Source organism: Rissa tridactyla, chromosome 6, assembly GCF_028500815.1.
Source record: "Rissa tridactyla isolate bRisTri1 chromosome 6, bRisTri1.patW.cur.20221130, whole genome shotgun sequence".
Lineage (NCBI taxonomy): Eukaryota > Metazoa > Chordata > Aves > Charadriiformes > Laridae > Rissa > Rissa tridactyla.
Window position 1 is genome coordinate 19,635,713 of NC_071471.1, and position 17,958 is coordinate 19,653,670.

General features: G+C 38.1%; 1 protein-coding gene across 1 annotated transcript; it reads left to right on the forward strand.

Annotated features, from left to right (window-relative positions):
- The first annotated feature begins 7,281 nt into the window (after positions 1 to 7,281).
- TRIM42 (tripartite motif containing 42) lies at positions 7,282 to 16,298 on the forward strand. The gene is given in 14 exon segments (XM_054205340.1): positions 7,282 to 7,302; positions 7,575 to 7,651; positions 7,653 to 7,921; positions 9,640 to 9,784; positions 9,786 to 9,836; positions 9,838 to 9,880; positions 9,882 to 10,293; positions 11,228 to 11,236; positions 11,609 to 11,736; positions 11,738 to 12,223; positions 12,225 to 12,266; positions 12,269 to 12,418; positions 13,127 to 13,354; positions 16,215 to 16,298. Coding segments are annotated over 14 exon segments (2,145 nt in total).
- The last annotated feature ends 1,660 nt before the right edge of the window (positions 16,299 to 17,958 follow it).

Genomic DNA, 17,958 nt, shown 5'->3' on the forward strand with positions numbered 1-17,958 from the left:
TTTAGAAAATTGTAAATTCATTTTCCTACCTGGAAAGTTTTATCATTCAGATAGAGAAGGCAGGGGGAAGGAGGGGGAAGTTATGACTTAAGTGACTCATATTGCCACAAGTAGTGCCCGCTGCAAGTGAACTGCTTGGAGGTATTGCACAGACTGAAGTTCAACATGCTTCGGCAAATTCTTATAAATTAATTTGAAGAAAAGAGGATTCATTCTATAACGTTTCTTAAACAGAAGGTATACTACATTTATTTACACCAAGTAAAGTGTGTACACGAGTAAAAAGTCTTTCAGAAAGCAGGCTCAGTTTTTTGATATATACATCTGAGTATTTTCCGAGACATGGAAGTTCAGCTATTAGATCCCAGCCTATGAACCTGGTGAGCATTGCTATGTCTTGGACTACCATTTTAATCTGATAGAATAGTCCCTAGAATGTGCCAACAAGTGGAAGTTTTTATTTCTTGATGCAACAAATTAAGTTAATTCCATTATAATCACCTGTAACTCTAAGCCAAATGATTGTAAATGGTGCATCATTTTTCACTTAAAACAGCACTGAAGTGTTTAGGTCCCCTACTGTAATAAAAAAATAAAAATACTTTAGGGAAAAAAAAACATTTAAATACTTGGTATAGCAACCTAAGCATTTAGGCAGAAGCATTCGCACTCTAAATCCCTGTTAAATAATGGAATGAAAAAACATCAACAATGGAAAACTTTCTTCTCTCTCCTGTTGTGTTATGTATAGTAGAACATAGGACATGTAAAGAGAGTCCCATGCATTTCCAAAACACCAAAGAGAGAAATATCCAAAACTTAAATTGGGAACAGAAGAAACAGCATAAGGAACAGTCTGTTATGCTATAAAAAGTGGGATTTCCAGTGAGAAATACTGTTCATCAGACTTGTGCATCCTTAACCTTACTACTGATGAGAAAACTGGTAGAAATGAGCCTCCGGCAATTATGCGAACTTTTCTCTGACATTCTCATAGAAAAGGTGTATTGTATTTGCATGGCAAGGTTTTGGTAGCAGGGGGGCTACTAGGGGTAGCTTCTGTGAGAAGCTGCTAGAAGCTTCCCCCATGTCCGATAAAGCCAATGCCACCAGCTCGAAGACAGACCCGCCGCTGGCCAAAGCTGAGCCCATCAATGATGGTGGTAGTGCCTCTGTGATAATATATTTAAGAAAGGGAAAGGAAAAAAGGCTGCAGGGCAGCAGCAGCCAGAGAGAGGGGTAAGAATATATGAGAGAAACAATTCTGCAGACGTCAAGGTCAGTGAAGAAGGAGGGGAGAAGGTACTCCAGGTGCTGGAGCAGAAATTCCCCTGCAGCCCGTGGTCAAGACCATGGTGAGGCCGGCTGTCCCCCTGCAACCCATGGAGATCCACAGTGGAGCAGATATCTACTTGCAGCCCCCTGTGGAGGACCCCACAACAGAGCAGGTGGATGCACCCGAAGAAGGCTGAGACCCCATGGAGAGCCTGTGCTGGAGCAGGCTCCTGTCCTGATCTCAACACATGAGCTTTTTGTTATATTTTCTCTCCCCCTGTCCAGCTGAGGGGGGGAGTGATAGAGTGGCTTGGTGGCCACCTGGCACTCGGCCAGGGTTAGCCCACCACAAGAGGTAAGCATACAGCAAGCATGGGGGCATAAAAAAGAGTAAAAAGCAGAGTTGCACACCTGAAAGTACATCTGAAAGTTAATAGTCCATGACACAATAGTTCCAGCACAGATTCAAGTGCAAGCTTAGACACACAGCGAGCAATTTCGCTCAAGAAGCTTTTTCACCTCTGCAGTGCATGTAGGCAGGCATGTTCCCCATCGTCTCTGCAGGGGTTTATAAGCAGCAAGTGCTGTCTTCAGATTTCAATTAAAGATGAAGTGTTTACACTTGTTGTTTTCCTTGCCAGGAGCCCTTTTTTTCCTCTTCACAAGTTCTTCTAAAAAGCACTTATTTTATTTTTCTTTTACATATATTATAAACTTTCTCAGCTGGCAAGATGGAGAAATTTCTGGGGTGAAGGAGAAACTCCACTCCTTTCCTGATCGAAGGGAACTTCTGCTTACCACAGCTTGAATTCCCTATGCTATCTACTGCCTAAATCCATAACGCTTTCTCTCTCACCTCCACCCACTTCGTTTGTATTTTCCCCTCTTCCCCTAGGCAGTGTGAGAGAGTGAATATTATTTTTTCATTTTTTTCCTTTTAAGCAGAGCCAAGTTATTAACACATATTTCACTGCTCAGCTGGACCTCCTAATAAGCTAGTTACTGCTCAGAGACAAGCTAATCAGGAGCGGAGTCAGGATATCCAGCAAAGAACCAACACAAGAATGAAAAATAGACTAAAAAGTGAGGCTGAAGCTAGGTACTATGGTTAGGGAAGCAGATGAACTAACATAGCAGCCTGAAGGGGGGCAAGTGTCTAATTACCAACTCACCTACTCACTACAGACAAGGACAAGACATTGGCATTAACAAGCTTGATACTATTCATTTACGATTTTGTCATAGAAAAGGATATTTTCTTTTTAAAAAACAAATTCAAAGACGTTTGGCTGGTTTGTAACCATAGCCAGTTATTTAACGTGCAGGCCAGTACCTCTTAACATAGCATAGCCTTAAATTTTAGATGTGTTGGTTTGCAGCTGCTGCATTTCCTCTGACTAACGCTGCTTTAACTGAAGTAAAAACATTTGAGTTTCTTGTCTGGCGTCTTAATAGCAGCACAGACACACTTCACCTTAAGGACATGAACTGCCTTACTCTGGGAACAAGCAAACTCAAAAAGTCAGAGCCTAAGGAAAAGGCACCCAGAGAGGGGGTGGCGAGGGGAACTGAGAGTGAGCCAAACCAGCAACAGAACCACCCGGCAGAGGAAATCCATGCAGCCACCAGGATGAGAATGAAGTACATGAGGGCTGGAGTGGAATCAGACAGAGACAGATAATACACGCCTAGTGTTTCCAATCATCCTGTAAAATGCCCACACTTTTATTTGTTCCAAAGAACAACAGGTCTCACATTGTGACAATAATACATAAGTCGTCTTCGCATAGCAGGAATAAGAAATAGGTTGTGAAAGACCATGCATGCAGACCCATAGTAACAGTATACTGTTGCATTTTCTTAATATCTATGACAAATAGATCCTCTAAAGCTTTTTGTAGTGATATACTTAATACCTTTGAGATCTGTAAAGGGACACGGAAAGGCTGTGATTTCCCTGGCATGCAAGCACTAGAACGCCCATGTTCTGTGGGAAATGAGTCTCAACCAAAATGAGATTTCTTAGATTTTCTTCTAATTGTGTAATCTTAAATTTCTACTAGTGCAGTACCCTCTGCAACATCTTTCATGTGTTCTCAAAAAAAGAACTCCTAAAACCACTGTGAATATTTCAGATATTTCTCTATATTCCTTGGGTGAGTTTTATTAGGCCCTGATACTTTGAAAATATTAGTTTTATTTAAGTGTGATATAGCTTTATTTTTATTATTTTTTTTTATTCTAGATAGTTCTTAGCTACATATTTCTGGTGCTAATTGTGTTACCATATAATCTCAGTTAAGATTTTTAATGAAGAAATACAAAATGTCATTATTTAGTCCTTTTCATTTGGCATTGTCTGCTATTAGTTTTCCCTCCGGCTCAATAATATACTCCCCAAATACAATAATCTCATTCCCAGTTAACCATAACAGTTGTAATTTTTATAGTGTATAGTATTTAGAAATACTTCTGAAGTCAAAGAGAGTTTAAGTGACTATAAAATGTGCATTAGTATTACCTAGTCAAGGGAGTGACTACATAAATAAATCAGATTAGGCTTTCTTGTACCTATAAGCAAAAAGTGGTAAAAGAAAATTTGTTATAATTTCTCCTTCATTTCTTTATCGGTGGGTAAAGGCATATGGAACTCAGTGTGATATGCCTCTTATACAGCTTTAGAGCAATGAAAAAATCTTTAAGTTTACCATGTGTCTGTTGCTCTTTTACTTTACCAGCTGCTAATCTTGATAGCAAATCACCGTCCAAGCTCTGGTCTGGCTGCTGTCTTCATAGCAGCAAATTTTCAACTTGGAAGAGGTGGACAGCAATTCTGAAGATTTTTATATCAACTCTGCCTTTTTTCAGTAGGAGTCACCAAAATATTTCTGATGCTTGAAACATAAGTCAAGGGTAGCAATTTGGCTCCAAGCAGAGAGTTGAATGAAGGAGGAACAACACAGCTCATGAAAATGAGTAAAAATGAATACTGTAGACCCCACTATTTCTTAGGCATTCCCATCACTAGGAAATTGCCCTCTAACCTGTTTTAAAGTGATGGTGAAAACAAAGAGTCAGAAACAGATCTTTCTTATGAAGAAAGGACAGTGATGTTTTTTCCCTGCTCTTACTACTTGTTGTGGCCAAGCTGCAGCTAGCCAGAAATGTTTTCAAAAGCAACTCTCAGTTGTGAATGCATCAGTTTTTGGTTGTACCATGTAAAACTTCTCATTCTAAACCTTCCCCCCAAATTAGACATTTTTATGTGCTGCAGTCAGTTAATCTCTTAAATCATTGCAATTTATTGAAAGAACTGCTGTATCCTGCAGGGAGTAAATCCTGCTGGACTACATGGTTTATAGGAAGGGTCATTCTTTCCCCACCCTAAGGGAGATACACCTCTATGGGTATTTGAAGGCAGCAGAGGTTTCTTTGCGTGTTTTCTACATAGTAACTGACAGAATTAACACATCAAAAGAAATCTTTGATACCACTAGCAGACATAGAAAAGAACAATGGAGTCAGGTATTACTTTGCTGTGCTTGGAGTACAGAATACAGAGAAAAATTGTGAACTATTGTCATTAGTTTCTGTCTCTCTAATTTGAGCACGTCATCATGGCCAGTGAAAATATGGAAAGAAAAAGCACTTTTATAAATAATAAATCCATTATTTATGTAGTGTTACTACATATGCTAGTCAAGGCTTAAGCCACTGATAGCATATGGTCTTTCTTCAAGCTTCTTTCTGCACATTACTCATCATTGTGCAATCTCAAATTTGTGTTAGAGATATCGGTATTAGAAATATCAGTGAAGTATATGGAGGTAGAACAAAAGGGGAAGAAAGAAGTAAAAGACAACAACCTTAGCTTATCTTGCAAAACAGAACAGGATAAATTGCCAAGTAGAAAATATTATATTAAGTTATTTGATAGCTAATGGAAGTACAGCATAAATGACCACACCTAACTAATTTGAAGTAATTTCAACTGACTGCCTGTCCTCACCGCACTGTGCTTTTCTTTCTCTCTCACTTTTTATTTTTTCCTCAACATCTTGCAGGGTCAAGCTTATTTGTAGGTGAAGTCAACCACATCACAGCCTGCCTATCATGAGAACTATGATGAAAATGACAATCAGATCAAACCACAGCAGAGGCATGTGGGAACATGTTTGCAAACACTATCAAAAGTCTGTCAGTTTGGTTGCAGCTATTGCATCTAATTCGGGTTCTCTGGCAGCCAGTCTGATCTGATCTTTCAATATCTGATAGAGAATAAACATATTAATGAAATTGGATCTTAGAACTGGTTGCAATCCTAGAGGGAGTTACAGAGAGGGCCACTTATACTAGGAGCAGCACAGGAGTGAGGCTGTTGATGAAAGTAGCTTTGGTAAAGCAAAAACTGAAGCACTAAAGATAGCAGGAAATAAGTTATAGGAATTATATGAGGCAGAAGACAATGTTGTCCAAGACTCAGTGGGTAAACACAATTCACAGAGAATCCAAGGAAAAGAAATATGTTGCTGAGAATGATATATGCACAAGTTACTATTAACCTCTGTGTTATGGAAAAGAGTGTCCAGGCATGAGCACGTAGCACACAAGACATACTTTTGGGGTTTTTCCTTATGCCCCCACCTTTCCTTCCTCAAAAAAACCCCACACGTATTCATGAATGTTTTGCAAAAGAAAAGCAGACATGCATCACAAGATACATTTTTCCTAATGATTGAATTCAAAAGCTTTTCAATATCCTAAAATTAAATATGCACAATATAAAAGCAATACCATTGATTAAACTGGAAAGATAAATGGAACAAATAACATCCATTAAAGGTCCACTATATACTATGCAAAGCCTTTCAGCACCCAGATCTAGTACTTATGCATGAAAATCCAATTGACACAATAGGCTATAACCATTCCAAAGAACCTATTATAGCCCATCATGTAAATGGTTACACATAATGACACAGCCATTATGGTCTGTAGGGCTCTGGATCAGTGAATTAAAATTTCTCTAGGTAGAACAGACTTTGAGCAAATAGGCTCAAAGGAGCTGTTACAATAAACTATGCCAAGACCTATCTTAGTAACTCCCAATTATACACTAACCCATTAACACAAGTTGAATTGCTAAGTTTTGGAAAAATTTAGTTACCTACGCTACAGAAGCCAGCATTAAAAGTCAGTATTCTTGAATATATACCACATAGATATCATTGTCCTTTACAGTTTCAAGTAAGAGAATAAACTATTTCAGATGTCAGTTGCAGATAAATCTTAGAGGGTAAATTTCCTTTTTTAGAATCATAGGATCATTTCGGTTGGAAAAGACCTTTGAGATCATTGAGTCCAACCACTTACATATAAGCACTATAGTAAGCATGCAATTTTGAGAAGCTTATGTATTCTTTACACAAATTTAATTTTTATTTAAAATTATCATATCTATAAAGAACTAAAAAATGCTATATAAATCTTAGAATAAATCAACTAAATGAAAGAAAAAGGTGCCTGATACAAAGTAACTGAAGAATAATGGAAGTAATATGTCTGCTATGTCACTTATAGGAGAGTGGCAAGCTTAAAGGAAGGGCAAGAAACACACTCGGACTCAGTGGGAAGAGGCAGGTCCACAGCACATGAGCAATAACACTGAACCTACGATCCAAGTCTAGTTCTTTTCTTCAGGCCTTGGGGAACAAATGCCATATGTCATTCAAGAGCATAAACAGTGGCAGACAAGGGCTTAAAATAATTAAGACAGTTACAAGGATATGCTTCGAGATGCATCTGAAGTGTAAGGTTCTTTCATGTGTGCTAGTTATGCTTAAAGTATTATAGAGGCCTGATGCAAAACTCTCACTGCTGCTGATTAGGGCCTGATTCAGGGAGTTTGCTTACAGCACCCAGCTGAGCTGACAAAATGCCTATGAAGTCTGTGGTCCTAATGAGATAGTGGCCTTAGGGTATCTAATAGAAGTGTATAAACCGGCCATGCAATTAATGAAGAGGGAGGTAAATGTTTTCAAGGAATTCAGGAAGAACGATTATAGTTATTGTGATGTATAGACGACGTAATCACTATATCAGGTTCCTGTGCATAAAATTCTGCCTGTGTCCCTATTCGAATATCTCACTGCGACATCACTTTCTGATTAGAAAGAAGCTCATTGCCACAGCACAGAGCTTGACCCAACAGGCAGAGCTCGTGCCTTTTTGGAGCTCAGTTACTGTAGTGTGCAGAGAAACTGAAAGGACCGGTGAACTTTCTTCCAAGTACCTGACAGAGGGATGAAAATGGGCATCTCTGTTCGACCTGGCAGTGCTGCTCAAACTGCCATTACCTGACTTGCCCAAGCAGAAAGCTTGTATTGGCACTTCTTGTTTGCCAGTGAGCCGAACTGCAGCTGTTTCCCACATCCATATGAAGACAAACCTTGCCCATGCTGCCATTGCTCATGCGCAGAGCATGCAAATTGCTGGCGGTGCTGCTGCTCTTGTTTAAATGACCCAGGCTGCAAATGCTGCTGCTGCGGTGGAGAGAACTCAGCATGTCAGTATTACGAAAGCAAGTGCTGCAGAAGCTCTGTCCATGAACCACATCAGTCAAGAACACCAGGAACCTGTTCAGTAAGTGGAATTAAGGGCTCTTCAAATTTCTTGGGGCTTGTTTTTTCTAATTTCAGTTATGTCTTAATAGATGTGTTGCACTTTGAAACACACGATCTGTTGGCAAGTTGGAGCTATTTCAAATAACCACAGGATATCATTCTTCTGAGAAACAGAAAAAGTAGTTTTATCTTGATAATAATGAAATCTTACACTCATTACTCTGGCCGGGGCAAAGACTACTCCAGAACACCACTGTGCTTGTAATTAGGACAACCTGATTTCCAGACAAAATCCATGAATGGTTAATATATGCATATGCATTCTCACAGTGTAAAAGCCTATGTAGCGACAAGAAGGAACATATTCAGAGAATGTTAAAACAAGGAGGAAAACAGGAATGTGTAGCAAGGGGGCTGCAGACAAGGGAATACATGGAAAATTTCCAATACAAGGAAAATTGGAGTAAAACAGAGAGCAGTAAACTTGCTGTTAAATGGAAGTGGAAGGAAGCAGTTACATTCAGAATAAGACAAAAAGGAGTCAAATAATAGTAAAGGCTCAAGAAATGCCACACAGAGAATGGAAAGAAGGCATAGTAACAGTCTTAGAAGATAAAACTGGAAACCAGAAGGCAAGGGGATGATTATTAACTATAGAAATGCTACATACTGGGGCGGGGGGACGGGATGGGACAACAGAAATTAAGTTATCGGAAGAACTCCAGACTAGAATAGTACCAATCCAAGAGGAATTGACAGGACCTCTGGAAATGCCCTGTTAATTCCTATCTAGGTAAACTTTGAAGACCAGAAGGAATCACGACAGCATTAGAAGATTCTGTTCTCTTTAGTTTATTATGGTTTTTTAGGACTATCAAGATTTGAAGAGAACAGATATTAGCATATCCTAAAAAATCAGTCTTCTTCTAAAATGAAATAATAATAATTAAAAAGAACACCTATTTAAAAGTCTTTGCAATTAATATAAAGAATCTGTGATAATAAGGCTGCTACTAACACTAAGAATAAACTTAAATCTAGAAACAAGAAATAATTCAGAGGTGAGTGATTTCTTAAATGACTAAAAATTAGAATGGTCATATGTAAATATGTGTTGTTATGTTAAGAAGTGTTTTCAATACTTTTTTGGAAATGATGAAACATTTAGTTGTGCTACTTTCTTGAGGAAATAGTCCATCTTGAAAATGCAAAAGAAAAACATTTTGACATTTATTGTCTTAAGATTTCATTAAAAAGAAAATACTCTGAAAACATTACCAAAATTGTTGTAAAAGAAAGCACACCCTCTGAAATAAAAAAAGGGTTTAATTTGAATTGCCCATGCTTTTCTTCAGTCTAGTTAGTTATTGTTCCTGTTTTGAATATGTTTCAAAATATGTTTCATTTTATACCAAACCAAACACCAAACTGTATTCTTCTTTTCATTTGTCCACCAGCAATAAGTCAACAAATTCATACAGACCTACAATGACTGAGATGTCTGTTTATTGTTGTTCTTAGCAACAGTATTCGACATATATCGAAATAATTATGAAAAAGAAAAGGTAAAAAAATGCATTCTTGATAGTGATAACCCAACTGTTTAAATAAAAGATCCAGTCAGAATAAATAATTAATTATGGTATGCAAAGCAGAACCACTCATGTTATAAATTAGTGTCTTAGATGATATCCTAATATTTAGATATTTTTGTTTGACCCCATCTTATGTAGGTCAAAAGATACCGTGTTAAGATTTAGAACTAGAAATAATGCATCTGTCCTTACACCAGAAAGGAAGGTCTCCAGACACACTTTCCGTGACCAGTTTGCCTGTCCACTGTGTAAGCAATTGTTTCTCCACCCACTTATGGTGCCGCACAATCATTTGTGAGAAGTGCATAACTAAAAGCAAGACCAAAGCTGAAGTAACTGAAGACTTACGTCATTGTATGCCCAGTGTGTAGCAAAGCACATTGCCTCCCCTAACATAAACAAAATTCAGCTGAAATATATGCGCAGACACAGCTTTCTGAGGTGGAGATTTGACCATAGTGAAAGACCAGTCTACTTTGAAACTTGCAGGGAGAGAAAAGTGGCAAGCAAAAGATGTAGAACACGTGGAATAAATAATTGTAACGAATGTCTGCATTTAAATCATAGCAAGAATGGTGCTCAAGACCACATTTTCACCAAAGCACATACAGAAGATCATGAGTGGCACTGCTTACTCCACAGCAACTCAGACCTATCTGAATACTGTCTGGATGACCATGAACTGACCTGTGGGTTCTGCAGGAACTCACTGCACAATGACCACGAGACTATTTCCTTGGCAGTTGCATGTTCAAGGTAGGCAGCTTCCCTCTTTGATACAATTGCAAAATTTAGAAAAGATTCATATTTCTGCTGCTTCTCACACTTCCCCATGCCTCCTTGAGAAAGAAACTTGAACATACGGTTGACAAGCTATGTTAATTCTCTGCAAAGCACAAGAGCCAGAAAGGTGGTGTGTTCCCCCTGTAGGAAGAAAAAGCAACAAGCCCGTAATTGTGGCATCATGAGCCAACTATTAGAGAATGAAGGATCTGTACATGGGATGGGAACGGAAATGTACAACTAGGGAGGAGAACCTTCATTTCATGCTGCAGGACCCAGCATGAAATAAACACCAGTTACATCTGCAGAATAAAATAGTGATTATTTTTTAGTCAGAAATATATGTTTCAAGATGAACTGCTTCTTCTCCTGCAGGCAAGTTATGAATTGTCCCCCTTCAGTCATGGACTGAATGCTTATGCGCATGCTGACTAAGAGGCAAAGCGCTCACGTTTTTCTGAGGTAACACAGCAACACAGCCACGTCACTCCTTTTAACTAAGACTTGATCCATAGCAACAAAGGGCTGAACACAGACTAGGATTTTACGAATTTCTTTTAATTTTGATCTTTGCGTATAACTTCACAAATGTAGGGTTTGCATGGAAAACAACATGCATGGAAGTTGCATGGAAAATAACATTCAGAAAGGTAAAAGTGAACCATGCACAATGAGAAACAGCTGGAAGCATTAAATTCTCAATTTTGAAAGAGTTTTAAGTTTGAGAAAATAAGTGATGTAGAATATTTCGTAGTGTGAGATTGTTTCCTAAATTAGTTGAATGCCGCTGGGATTTACTATTTACTATTTTTGATTTTTTTCCTTCATTGTTCACAATTTTAGTGTCAGAAGAGTTAATCACACCTTCACATAAAGGCCATCAGAGGAACGTACCATCAGCCACAGACATAATGTGGGCTATGCAGGCGTATTTGCTGACATTATTTTAACTTCATACTGGTGAAGTGAATTTTCAAAGATAATATAGAGCTCCAACAAATTAAGCTTCAGGACTTCCACCGTAATGAAGTAAAAATTATCAAGCCCATTTTGGGTGAGATAAACTTGAGTGATTGGGGAAATAATAAAAAGTAGCAATTAACTGCCAAATTTTATACACCCAAATATGAACATTTTAACCCAAACAACCTTCAGGGCTTACCAGCAGCAGATACAGGAGAAAAATACCAGAATCCTTATTCTTGTCCCATGTTTTACCAAACCCAGATTTTTTTAAGCTAAAATCTATCATTCTGCCTCTTGTAAACACTACATTTTAATATGAATTTGGAACACCTGACCTGATTTTTTTGTTTTTTACAGTATGTGAAGGAGTTGATAATGATCTAATGGAAGTTATCCTGTTAAAAAAGATTTTCGAGACCTTTAAGGACACCAAAAGGAAGGAGATCAGAAATGGATTCTTAAAATTACGTATGGTTCTTCAAGAACTAGAAAAGAAAGATGATGGAGTTGCTTGAAAATGTTGAACTTAAAAAACAGAAAGAAATTTCAAAATACCTAAATGATACATCCAATCAGCTATCACATATGGATGGCCTTATTCAATACTCTAAACAGGCTCTTAAGGAGGAAAGCCAAGTGTTTCTGCAATCTGCACACCGCTTAGTGAAAGAAATAGAAAATGCGACTCCTTCCATTTTCCAATCTAGTCCACATGTAAGAGAAGATCCCTGAAGAAAACTTCAACTCAGCTTTGATGAACTTTTCTCCACTTTACAGGGACTTGTCCCATCCCTTAGTGGAATAAAGCAGACAGAAAGTAAAGCAGAAAAATATCTGTATTCTTTTAACCCAGAGATAATGGTTCCAAGGCATTCAAGTACTCAGAAATCCAAGCAAGCAACATCGTTCCGAAGCACAAATTTAAATTCCGTGTTTGATTTAGGTGTTCTGCCTAAAGACATTGTCAGATGACCAAGCTCTAAACCCTCCCCATCATCCTACACAGAGTAATGAAGTGTGTGTGCGTACCAGGATTCAGCTTGTGAAAATGCAAGAAAAGAAAGAAAATATCAGTTTTTTAACTTTTCAAGTCTAGAACCTATAGACAATGAATCAGTACCAGTCCCAGAACTTGTTGTTATATACCAGACTGCTGTTTACCTGAGGCCTGCCAAAGTAAGACATCAATACATTCTAAATACACACAAGAAACCATTATATTTTCAGGCCATTAGAGAGTCTGAACCCATAGGAGTTTGAGTAAATAAAACTACAATGTCAGTTCAGATACTTTATTTGTAGGAGACAATGCATTTCAAACTTGCCTTCTGAGATAAACTGAAGCATAAATTGATTTGTATCGCATTACTACTGCAGTCAATAGGGTTGTTATATTATGTATGTGATATAAATACGTTACATGGAAAGGTCCAATGCAGAAAGAAAGAAATGTACCATGTTTGTATTTAAATATCTGTACGTTAGATCAAATAATTCGATCCTGGTCTTGACCTTCAATGTGACAACATCATATCCATGTAATTTTCCTTATCATACATTTCATAGATGCTAACAAGATCAGGATGCCAGTTGCGTAAGATCCCAAGTGCACATGGCGAAGTGCTGACTGCTGTCAGCCTGAATTGCTTTTAGCGCGTTAGAAGAGGGTACTATGACATTCCCAGGAGGAAGCTTAGCGTTTTCCAAGTAAGACCACAAATTGCATATCTTCCACATATAATTCATGCTATCGTTGGAATTTTAGCTGCATTGGCATTTCAAAATTAAAATCTGCCAAACAGGGGCCTTCCAAAAAAGCAAAACTGAAAATGAGCAAAATAAAGAGTACGTAATTGTGTACTACAGATTTTTGTCTCTTCACAGATTTACTGGACTTGTCCCACAGAAGATGTGGATTTCTTTGAGGTAGAGTTTTATGAAGTTGCTCGTATTGGTCCTGGTAACATTGTCCAGACACAACTAGCTGACCAGCTAAGCAAAATACAGCTGTAGAACCTTGAGGTACATAATCTGGATCCAAATACAGAATATCTTTTTAAAGTCCATGCTGTCAATGCAAGTTGTTAAGAAGAATGGAGTGAGATCTGTAAGGTATTGCAGATTCTTCCTATACTTTATAAAGTTGCCTTAACTTTCTTGTCTCCACAATTGTTTTTTACCCCACATATTTATGAAGGGCACTGCTTAAATGGAATATTGCTATTTCTTTACCTAGATAAGTGATACTAAAAGTTAGACTGGATTTTTCCATACATTGTTCTTTCTAGCTCAGTTTGCAACTGCTGACCTACATAGAATGTTTCTCATTTTTTCTAGCAGGGATGCTGTGTCACGATTACATCAGGCAAGTCACTGTAATCCATATTACTTCAGGACTGAGACTGCTTTTGCACTAATCTCTCTAAACACGGAGTAACAATAAGAAGAGTAAGATGCAAAAGCTTTCATGCTAGAACAGGTGGCAATCGTTAAAAGAGAGGAAACAAACAGAACAGATAATTAAGATTATTCTTTGACACCTTTGGTCACAAGTCTCCTTTACTGTGGTATTAGAAGAGGAGGAACAGAGTTGCAAAGATAAAACTTAAAAGGAGTAGGAAGGTATTCAAAAAAGTGTCAAAAGTTAAGACATTTAATGAATTCACTTTAACACCCCTTAGGTATCCCAAATCTCTTGCTGAAGTCACCTTTAGTTCTTCATGCCTAGCTTAAAAAATACATACTTAATTCATGCTTTCTCCTTGATAAATTTTCAGTAAAGGGTGTATTGAGGAGCTGCAGTGCATAAAACGCAGATGGCTTCCATGAAAAAGGTAGGTGCTATTCTCTGCTTGCAACCGCATTTCACAGCCTTTTCCTACACCAATTGCAGCAAGAGCTGCCCCTTTCCAGGCCTCTTGTCCCTTGTCACATTTAGAGAGTAAAAGTCTTAACTTTGAAACAGCATTCAGACATCCCACTCACCTCACGGGTTTTAATGACAAATGACACCTTCCTGGACTGCTCCACTTCCTATACTTAAAACACTGAGTGGAGTATTTTTTTTTTTTTTTTTCAAGCTAACATTTTGGAACGCTATATTGATTTTTCTTCTGAAATTGTTCTGTAATTTGCAGAAGTAGAGAGTTTCATAGCAAAAGAAAATGAGACAGCATATATGACAGACTTTTATAAATCTTCTTTTAAAAAATAATTAACTCTGTTCCTTTTGCATAGTATCAGACTATTTTACTCTACCAGTTATACTATACAGAAAGCTTGGAAGGACTTTATTTAAAAGAAAATATGGCATTGGATTTTAAGTAGGAGATTTAGTCAGAGCAATATCATTCTTCGTGTGTAACAGTTACTAAGTCTATGAGAGAATGTAACCGTGATGGCTGTGAGAGGTCACAGGAGCCCAGGCACCAAGGTATGAAGAGGAGGAAGGTGACGGAAAGTTTCATTCTTTGAACTAAAGCTGATGCCATGCCACTGATACCCCAAAATATCAAATCCCACAAAAAAGGTTATTCAATCACAGGGTGTTATTTAATGTTACAAGCAGATTTGCCATGTCTGTACGCAGCTCTCATAAGCAAAACAGAAATCTGTAGTCTTTGTGCTTTTAGAAGTGAGGGAACTTCTCCCTTCTTAGCTCAATAGTATGATTGTTGGCTTACAGCTGAATCACAGCTTCCTCAATTTCTGCAATTTGTCAGTGTGTGAAACACTGTGGAAGTACCACTATATCCTTGTTACACGATCATAGAATCTGCTGCAGATGGCATGATCTCTTTGCCCAAGAGTTCAATACAGTTGACTTGATACATGGTCCTAATGCCTCAGGAAGTGCCCAAAGGCATCCAATGTATCTGCACAGGGCTGACAGACGATACAAGACTTGGAAGATGCACTTCTCGAGCAGCAACTAGGAAGAAGGCACATTACCCTCATTACCCATGAACGTCTAAACTGGCAAAAGGTGTTCAATTGAAGGAATTACACTGAACTACCCTGGGTAAGGGAATGAACAATACGGGAATATTTTTTAGTATGTGTTGAGGTTGCGTAAGATCCTAGATGAATGACAGAAACTGAATGCTGCCTTGCCAACCAAACTGCTGCATTAAACAGCCCTGGCAAACCATACAAAACTGTGCCACAAGGCAAGCGGCAAGGAATCCTCTAAGGATGAAATGGAGATTTTCAACAGAGTAGGCAAAAATTTGTTGCCCCGGAGACAAAGGATTTGGCTGTGTCTGCCATGGGAGGAGGAATGAGAAGCACTAAGGGTACAGTTAGAAAACCAGGAAGACAAAACGCTGGAATTCTGCAATCCTTGCAGTAGTTGCTCCCAGTACTACCACCCTTGGAAGAGGTGCTCCCCTACCCCTTCTTCTCAACAACAGCAGCAGCCTGCAGCTCTTCACGGTGGCCTGCCACAAATGCCAATGGCCTCTGTGTTCCTTAACTTGTCACCTGAGACTGCCAACCACAGAAACAGTGATAATTCTAATGATGGGTTTGTTGCTTTTTAACTTTTCATCTTTGTCAATAAAACCTTTAGAAGGAGATTTTTCAAAATTACCTTGGAACCCAAATGCAAAATGACTTTTAATAGGATGTGGGATTGTAAATCCAGTGGTCATATCTGAAACTCTTTCCCTAAATGACCACCTGCCAGAACCTAATGGCTATATATTACATTAATCACTGTAATGTTTGCCACCAGACAATTGATTGCCTTCCATGTAAGTTTCTTTTAAAGAGCTCAATTTCCATTTTGCCTCTAAAATAAGTACTTAGGCTTTCCAAAGCTTAACATAGATGAGACAATTTCACTGCTTTGAAAATGCATCTGTAAGTGGTAAGTTCTTTTGAAAACAGACACTAACTAAATCCTTTCCCCAAAATAATAAATACATGTATCTCTTCTGTACTTTAATATAATCTTGTTTTCTACTTGCAGATAATTGCTTCAGAGGAATATGGGAAAATCAGAGACGTGAGAGAAGCAGAAGAGTATTCAGGGGGTTCTGCATACACCATATAGATAGACAAAGAATGAAACCAGGAATTCTTTTTTTTTTTTTCTTGAAGAACAGGAAATTGTGGATGCTTTCTTATGCAATATCTAATTTTCCACTGAAGTTAGCAGCCAAAGATCTAACAGTGAGCTCTTCAAACTACTATATCTTTCTGGCAAATAATAATAATTTAAAAAATCCTGCCTTTTCATTAGGTTTTCTTTTTTTCAAATGCAACATCAAGACCTAAGGAAAATGCTATGCGTGCATGAAAATATAGTATAAAACCCATTATACTTGAGGGACCTTTGCAGCTTCAAAGGAAATAAATGACATATTTGCACTGTAAGTTAAAATTCCAATTACTATTCCCTATAAGACCATTCAATACCAGTTCATAAAGAGCTGCAGGAGCCTATATCACACTTTGCATATTTTTAAAGCACAGAATAAGGACACTAGCAACAAGCAAGACAAAACCACAAGGACGAGGGAAGACAAAACTTTATCTCCTTATGCACTTATGTAGTAGTGGTTACGTTTAATTAACTGTTGTGAAGGCCACCTATGTGAGCTGCAGAGTATCAATTTGTCAAAAGTAGCTGCACGTAAAATCAGGAGAAGTCGCAGTAGCTCTGATCCACTCAACAGCAGTTACTATATCCACAGCAAGTTACTGTGTTGAGATAATCAAGAGTAATAACTAATGTCCTTCTCTCTGGAGGGATGATCTTGCACTGTTCCTTTCTTTCATTTCAGTCATACCAACCAGGTATATGTATCTAGCTATGTATCTATATTTTTCCACACGTACACATATATGTACTTATACACATCTCTCTCCATATATGCTTGCACATATATATACACACATATGTATATACGCATTTAAACACATTTACAACTGCCTTTGCCCCAGTCCTATCAAGTAGGGCTTTTACATGGGAATGGAAATGGGATCAGGGCCAGTACCAGCATTGTTAAACCCCTTCTGTGCGTCTGTATGTTTGCGTCTTACCTTCATCACAGAACAAATCTGGTTATGGAAAATCACGTATTACGAATACTGCTCTTGAATCTTGGACCTCCTGCTACTTCCTTAAGGCCAACAATAAAACTTAGGTGTATTTATTATTAATATATCATTTATTCATTGCATCTTTCATTTCTGAAGCTCTGGTTCAGCTTTGCATTGTTGCTGCAAGGTAGTAGTAATATTCTACCCACTTTATGCGTGGCTAATATGATAAAAGAGGAGTCTGAACAAAAAGGCAACAAAGCCAAAATCTGAACTCTGAGAGCACCTAGTTCTCTATCTGGTGCCAGCTAGTGAGCTATTAGTGATGCTTCACTTAATATGTGTGTTCTTGCCAGGATCTCTGTGCAGTCTTTCTTTGACGGCATACTACGAACTCTCTAGAAAGGAGTAAAGGCTATTAAAATAGGTTTGCATTTTCAAACCTAGTGAACAATTGTAGCACTGCCTGATTTTGAGAAGCTTATTCTGAAAGATTTAAAAGGGACCTGATCATCACCTATGAAAAGCACCTGCAATCTAAAACTTCTGCTCGATTTTTGCAGAAATCTGAATCTCTGAGCTCTCCATAGTAAAGCCCAGCAATTTCTTCAATGCTCATGGCATTTTAAACCCCTTCCCCAGACAGCAACATTTTATACCTATTTCAA